The sequence below is a fragment of the Carcharodon carcharias genome (assembly GCF_017639515.1).
Source record: "Carcharodon carcharias isolate sCarCar2 chromosome 33 unlocalized genomic scaffold, sCarCar2.pri SUPER_33_unloc_1, whole genome shotgun sequence".
Lineage (NCBI taxonomy): Eukaryota > Metazoa > Chordata > Chondrichthyes > Lamniformes > Lamnidae > Carcharodon > Carcharodon carcharias.
The window spans coordinates 1,121,625-1,129,527 of record NW_024470690.1 but is presented as its reverse complement, the minus strand read 5'-3'; the positions used below and the strand labels follow the sequence as shown (position 1 = coordinate 1,129,527).

At 48.7% G+C, this 7,903-nt stretch overlaps 1 protein-coding gene across 4 annotated transcripts in view; it reads right to left on the bottom strand.

Moving 5' to 3' along the window:
- Positions 1–1,043: 1,043 nt before the first annotated feature.
- The window catches only part of LOC121274165 (Y-box-binding protein 2-A-like), a 58,702-nt gene continuing 51,842 nt past the window's right edge, over positions 1,044–7,903 (bottom strand). For 3 of the 4 annotated variants that reach the window (XM_041181360.1, XM_041181362.1, XM_041181361.1), the window contains 3 exons: positions 4,309–4,527; positions 2,438–2,542; positions 1,044–1,479 (listed from right to left, as the gene is read on the bottom strand). In XM_041181360.1, the coding sequence (XP_041037294.1) occupies positions 2,462–2,542; positions 4,309–4,527 (300 nt within the window). In that variant the 3' untranslated portion in view covers positions 1,044–1,479; positions 2,438–2,461. The remainder of the gene's footprint in view (positions 1,480–2,437; positions 2,543–4,308; positions 4,528–7,903) is intronic. The other variant, XM_041181364.1, reaches the window with a different exon arrangement.

The window sequence follows — 7,903 nt, the reverse complement described above, 5'->3', positions numbered from 1 at the left end:
ACCTCACCCCGACACTGTGACACTCCCTCGGCGCTGCCTCCCTTACCACAACACCATGCCACTCCCTCGGCACTGCTTCCCTCACCCCGACACCGTGACACTCCCTCGGCACCGCCACCTCCCCCACCCCGACACTGTGACACTCCCTCGGCACTGCCACCCTCACCCAGACACTGTGACACTCCCTCGGCACAGCCTATCCCCACCCCGACACTCCCTCGGCACTGCCTCCCTCCCCCCGACACTGCGACACTCCCTCGGCACTGCCTCCCCCACCCCGACACTGCGACACTCCCTCGGCACTGCCTCCCCCACCCCGACACTGCGACACTCCCTCGGCACTGCCTCCCCCACCCCGACACTGCGACACTCCCTCAGCACTGCCTCCCTCACCCCGATACTGTGACACTCCCTCGGCACAGCCTATCCCCACCCCGACACTGTGGCACTCCCTCGGCACTGCCTCCCTCACTCCGACACTGCGACACTCCCTCGGCACTGCCTCCCCCACCCCGACACTGCGACACTCCCTCAGCACTGCTTCCCTCACCCAGACACTGTAACACTCCCTCGGCACTGCCTCCCTCACCCAGACACTGACACTCCCTCGGCACTGCCACCGTCACCCCGACACTGTGGCACTCTCTCGGTGCTGTCTCCCTCACCCCGACACTGTGACACTCCCTCGGCACTGTCTCCCTCACCCGGACACTGTGACACTCCCTCGGCACTGCCACCCTCACCCCGACACTGTGGCACTCTCTCGGCGCTGCCTCCCTCACCCCGACACTGACACTCCCTCGGCACTGCCCCCAACTCCCACCAGGTCATTTCCACTCGCTGCAGAAAACCAATTTCTTCCCCACATTGACCCCCAACTCCTGATAAAAGCTTAAATGTGTTCAATAATTTCAGTGTAACACGAACAGTCAAAGGGAATGGTATAAGTACTTGGGGAAAAGTTTGGCAAAGTTCTGAGAAAAGAGTGGGGGGCTGGGAATTAGTGGACGGCACTTAGCCCGTTCAATGAGCTACCACAGACACCATGGGCCAAATGGCCTCCTTCAGTTGTCAGAACTGTCCAAGAGCCAAAGGAACAGACACAGCGTTAGGCGGCTGCTGACAATCTTTAAGAAGCCGTTTTTATTATTGCACATGACCCCAAATTAGCACATTGAGAAAAGTAAAACCAGGAAGATGTAAACACGGTGCTGAGCAGGAAGGGACTCCAGAACAAGCACCATGTGGACAAACATACAAAACCATACCCCTCGGAGGGGGAGGAAAGGAACAAGACATTGCACAGAAAATAAGAGTAAATAAACATCTCTCCAATAAGTCCAAAAGCTCCCCATCTTCATTTGGGATATCATTTCTTTTTAATATAAAGCTAATGTGTATCGGGGCTATTCCAGGTTCCTCTCCCCATTCCCACAAGTCCAAGAACTCCATGTGCAATTAGCAAAAAAAAAAAAAATCCTGTTGCAGAAAGACAGAAATATTCATTAGCGATGTATTTTGTGCAAATTAAGTCACCAATACAGAGACAACACTTCCCAAAAACACAGCTAAACAGGGCTCAGGAACCTGACCGGATTCCATTTGGAGCAAAAACCTCAAGAGCCAAGAGGAGGATAGGCCTGGCCGGTGGGGGGGAAGTTCGGACAAGTAAATAATTTTTATGGAAGAGAGGATAAGGGAGGGATTCTCTAAGGCAGCTGAAGGCACGGCCGCTGAGGGTAGAGCGATAGGAACCAGGGGATGTGCAAGAGGCCGGAATTGGGGGAGCGCAGAGATCTCGGAGGGTCGGAGGGCTGGAGGAGATTAGAGATGGGGAGGGTGGAAAGGCTGGTGGGGGGGTGGGGGGGGGGGAGGGGGGGGGGGGGTGCGGTGAGGCCACGGAAGGATTTGAAGATTGAAATTTCTAAATTTGAGGTGGTGCTGGACTGGGAGCCAGTGTAAGGCAGTGAGCCCGGTGGTGGTCGGTGGGTGGGGGGGGGGGGGGTCCAGCAGAGTTTTGGTTGAGATGGAGTTGATGGAGGAAACCGGGCTGGAGCGCGTTTGGAAAAGAGTCGAGTTCCGAGGGAACAAAAGCACGGACGAGGGTTTCAGCTGGACTGAGACAGGAGGATGAGATGGACAATGTTACAGTGATGGGAGGTCAGATGTCTTGCTGACGGACAGAATATGCAGAGGGGGGTGAAGGTCAACATCACAATCGCGAGCAGACTGGTTCCATGGCCAGAGAGAGGGATGGAGTCGGTAGCTCGGGCTTCAGAGTTTGGAGTCTGGGCTTCAGTCACCTCGATAGTTAATTGGAGGAAGCGGAGCACAGATCACTGCTTCCAGAGCCTGACTGGAAAGACTTGAGCAAATCGGCTGCGTCAACCCTACTGCACCCTCCTCAAAAAACACACTCGCCACCCTCAAAACTCACCATTTGAAACCCAGTGCTGTCAGCTCAGATGCTGATTTGTTCCTGATCCGGTTGAGCTGCACTGGCTGTTACAACGGGCTGCTCTGGGATGGGTTCTACTATTTTCTAAAGGAGGGAGGAGAGAAATAACATTAAACTCGCCTTCAATATCCAATGTTACCCACACCAAACCACACAAGCAAGAGCCGAGCTGTTGGTGGAGAGAAGTGAAAGGGTGGAGACAGGCTAACACGTGGTCAACTTCCAGGAAATCCCGCTGACCAGACCTGGCAAAAGGAAAGCAGTGACAGTGGGCTGAATGGCCTCGTGTGCTGTACCATTTAATGGAAAGAACTTTCTAGTTTTTCCCGTCATGAGCACAATGCAGACTATCTACCAAGTGTTACCATCATTTCCAGGGGTATTGAGAGCTGAGGAGAGATGGACGGGTTACAAATAGTGTTCAAACTCCAGCCTATCGTGTGAGAGAAAGATGGAGACAGACAGGGGCAGAGGATTCGTTCTCTGCTGTGATGATGAAAAAGAAACTTTCAGAGAACTCAGGAAAGATTGGACAGGCCAACGCTCTTTTCACTTGAACAGAGGAGTGTCGAGGGGGTGACCCTATAGGGGACTTGGAGCGTTCAACAGGGTAGACGTAGAGAAGATGTTTCCAATTGTTAGGGGGGGGACCAGAACTCGGGGCCATCAGTATAAGACAGTCACTAATAAACCCAATGGGGAATTCAGGAGAAACTCCTTTACCCAGGGAGTGAGGAGAATGTGGAACTCGCTCCCACAGGGAGTGGTTGAGGTGAATAGTATCGATACATTTAAGGGGGAAGCTGGATAAACACGAGAGAGAAAGGAATAGAAGGATAGGCTGAGAGGGGGAGATGAAGTGGGGGCAGGGGGAGGCAATATAGCCCAGTTCTAAAGAGTGAACCAGAACAGAGGGACCTGGTGGGAGAGGTGGGGATCACATCAATAAATCTTTCAGATGAGACACAGATAGGTTAGCAAAGCCTTTGGGATCCTGGACAGAGGGTTAAGCTGAACCTTCATAAATTCTTGGTTAGGACACAGATACATCCAGTTCTGGTCACTGCACTTTAGGGAGGAGGGACATTTCAAAAGCTGAAGCCACAACCCCTCGGTGATGGGGCCTGGTGTAGCTCGGCCCCCGGCACCGCCCCCCCCCCGCCCCCCGCACCCCCCCCCAACCCCCGGCGCTGTTCTTTAGCAACCAAGTACCAAAATATGGCCAGTTTGAACACCATCGGAGCAGATCCAGAGTCTCAATCTCATCTGGGTCTCAATCACCTCAAGGAGGCTCCTTGAGAAGGTGCGGAGGAGATTTACCAGAATGGATCCAGGGATGAGGGATTTTAGCTCCGAGGTTAGGGTTGGGGAAGCTGGGGTTGTTCTCCTTGGAGCAAAGGAGGTTGAGGGGAGATTTGATCGAGGTGTACGAGATGATGACAGGGTTAGATAAGGTAGACAAAGAAAAGCTGTTCCCACTGGCTGATGGTACAAGGACTCAGGGACACAGATTTAAGGTTTTGGTAAGAGAGAGATATGGGGTGGGGGTGGGGGAAATGGGAATGAATTTTTTTTATTTAAAAACACAGCGAGTGGTGATGACCTGGAACTCGCAGCCCACGAGGCCGGTGGAAACGGAGATGATGAAGGATTTCAAAAGGAAAATAAACGGACTCAGTGGATTGCTGTACAGAGAGCCAGCAGGTACGTGATGGGCCGAATGGCCTCCTGTGGTGAAATGACTCTCTGCATTGGCAATTTTTGTCTTTGAAGGTAATGTTGAAGAAAGACCTTAAAAAGGAGTTAAACTCCAACCAAGATTCAAACGGAGATGGATTCGAAGCTCTTACATCAGCCAGGTGAGTGTCCTCAGGTTGCAGTGTCATGACACATTGTGTTTTCTCAGCTGTCACTGCCACTGCTGTGGAGACAGTTTCTCCTGAAAGTGGCGCCGGTTCTTTGTTCGCCTGTGTTTCCGGGACAGCCAGGACCGGAGCGGGGGCAGGAGGGGTCTCCGAAGCTTCTTCAGCAGGGGTCCCTGAGGTGGAGCTGTCATCGGCGGGTTTGACCTGTTAGGAAGGAGGGACATTTCAAAAGCAGAAGCCACCACCCCTTGGTGATGAGGCCTGGTGTTGCTCGGCCCCCGGCACCCCCCCCCACCGGCACTGTTCCTTAGCAACCAAGTACCAAAATATGGGCAGTTTGAACACCATCGGAGCAGATCCCGGGTCTCAGTCTCATCTGGGACTCAATCACCTCGAGGAGGAACATACCAAAGTACGGTCACTCGCTTCGTAGGTTAAACTGGCAGGCACAGGAAGATCCCACAAACAGCGCACACAAATGAGCAGATAAACTGCGGCGGTCAAGGGAGGAATGGTGACCAGGAGACTAGAATCCCACCAAATCACGTTTGCCCATCCTGGTTCTGCACGGCATGTCTTGGTCAAGTTATTGAGTGAATTTCTACACCAGCTAACCAAGTTTTCAACATCCCTGACTAAGACAATAGGAGACCAACATCGATAGAAATGCCTCATCTTTGCACACGTTCATCATCACGAGCTTAGTTACAGACATGCTGAAGGAAACCTATTAGCACCACGTCACCATATCACAGCAACGTAGACACGCCACCATTTCCTGAATCTGTATTCATTGAACTAAAGAACTTAGCAGCTCTTGCAGCTGAATTCAATTTTAATGACACCTGTGTGCCCAAATAGGTGGTGTAGCCAGGAGAACCCATCTAGGTCCAACACTCATTAACATTTCTGTTGCTTTCCAAGAGAAATGTGCTTTCGAAACAAACGGGGCAGGAGTAGGTCATTCAGCCCCTTCGGTCACTCAATTAGATCATGACGGATCATCTACTTCTACGTCATTTTGACCACTATCTCCATATCTCTTGATGTCATTAGTCTCCAGCAATCTATCGATTTGTCTTGAACATTCTCAATGGATTCAGCTTCCACAGCTCTCTGGGGTAGAGAATCCCAAAGATTCACCACCTTCAAAGTGAAGAGATTCCTCCTCATCTCAGTCCTAAATAGTCTACCCCTTATCCTGAGACTGTGTCCCCAAGTTCTAGACTCACCAGCCAGGGGAAACATCCTATCCACACCTACCCTGTCAGGCTCTGCAAGAATTCTGTAAGTTTCAATGAGATCATCGCTCATTCTTCAAAACTGCAGAGAATACAAGCCCAGTTTCCGCAATCACTCCGCTTAAGACAATCCCGCCATCCCAGGGATGAGTCTGGTGAATCTCCGCTGCACTCTCTATGGCAAGTATATCCTTCCTTAGATAAGGAGACCAAAACTGTACACAACACTCCAGGTGTGGCTTCAACAAGGCTCTGTACAATTGCAGCAAGACATCTTTACTCCTGCACTCGAATCCCCTCTCAACAAAGGCCAACATACCACTGGCTTTCCTAATTGCTTGCTGCACCTGCATGTTAGTGACTCATGAACAAGGACACCCAGGTCCCTTTGGAGATCAACACTTCCCAACCTCTCACAATTAAGAAGTATCCTGCATTGCTGTTTTTTCTACCAAAGTGGATAAGTACACATTTATTCCCATTTTACTCCATCTGCCATGTTCTTGCACACTCAGCCTCTCCAAGTCCACTTGAAGCCTTCTTGCATCCTCTTCCCAACTCACATTCCCACCTAGTTTTCTCTCATCAGCAAATCTGGAAATATTACATTTGGTCCCCACATCCAAATCACTTATCTAGATTGTGAACAGCTGTGGCCCCAGCACTGATCCTTGTGGTACCCCTCATAACAGCCTGTCATCCTGAGAATGACCCATCTGTGTTTTCTGTCTGTTAACCAATTCTCAATCCAAAACAGAACATTACCCCCAATCTCATGTGTTCTAATTTTATTTACTAAAAATGTGTAGGACCTTATCAAAAGCCTTCTGAAAATCCAAATACACCACATCCACTGGTTCACCTTTATCTGTGCTACAAATAACATTTTCAAAAATACCTAACTGCTTTGTCAAACATGATTTCCCTTTCATAAATCCAAGTTGAAAATAATGATATGATTGGATAGAGTCAAAGTGTCTAGTTATCACATCCTTCATAATAATTCTAATCTTTTCCCCACTAACGATGTCAAACTAACAGGTCTGTCGTTCTCCATTCTCCCTCTCCCGAGAGCAGGGTTAATTTGCTACTTTCCAGTCCACAGGAACCTTTCCAGAATCTATAGAACTTTGAAAGATAACCACCAATGCATCCACCATGTCTCTAGCCACCTCTTTCAACGCTCTGGGACGTGACTCGTCTAATCCAGGGGATTTAATCAACCTGCAATCCAATTTTTTTTTTTAAACAAGTAGAACCTCTGTATTAATACTAATTTCTTTCAGTTCCACAAACCCCTTGCCTCTCTCAGTATTTCTGGGAGATTTTCTGTATCTTCCTCTGTGAAGACAGACACAAAGTAATGAGTTAGTTTATCTGCAATTGCCCTGCTCTCCATTATAAAATTCCCCTGTCTCCCACCCTGTGATGGACCCACATTTGTCCTTGTTAATCTTTTCCTTTTCACATACCTAAAAGCAGCTTTTAAACTCCGCCTTTATGTTTCACGCTAACTTGCATTAATATTCTCTTTTCCCTTTTGTTATTGGTTTCTTGGTCCTCTCTTTGTTGGATTCTAAATCACTCCCACTACCCAGACTTACCACTTTCTGGCAATCTCATAAGCAACTTCCTTTGATCTAATGTAATCTTTAACTTCTTTTGCTGGCCATAGTTGATTCACCTTTCCTGCTGGGTTTTTGCCTTAGAGGAATGTATATGTGTTGTAATCCATGTAATACTATCTTAAACACTAGCCTTTACCAGTCTACCATCACGTTTTTTAGAGTATTTTTTCAATCCATCATAGCCAATTTGCCCTCATACCTTCATAATTTCCTTTGTTCAGATTTAAGTCCCCAGTTTCAGAATGAACTATATCACTTTCAAAGTTAATGTAAAATTCTATCACATTATGGTCACTATTTCCTAAAAGCTCCCTTACAGCAGGGTTATTAATTAGTGTTCTCTCATTACGTAATACTAAATCTAAAATAGCCAGATCCCTAGTCGGTTCTTCAACATACTGCTCCAAAAACCCATCTCCTACATGCACCAGGAATTCATCCTCCACAGCATGAGTGCTAATGAGATTATGTAAATTGAAGGCACCCATTGTTACTATATTACTCCTGTTACATACAGCTCTCATTTCCTGATTAATACTGTGCCCAATGTTACCACGAGTTCGATGGCCTATAAACAACTCCCACCAATGCTTGCTGCCCCTTGCTGTCTTTTTATCTCCAGCCAAACTGATTCTACACCTTGATCCTTCGATCTAAGGTCCTCTCCCACTAATGTACTGATCTCGTCCCTTATTAACAGAGCTACCCCAC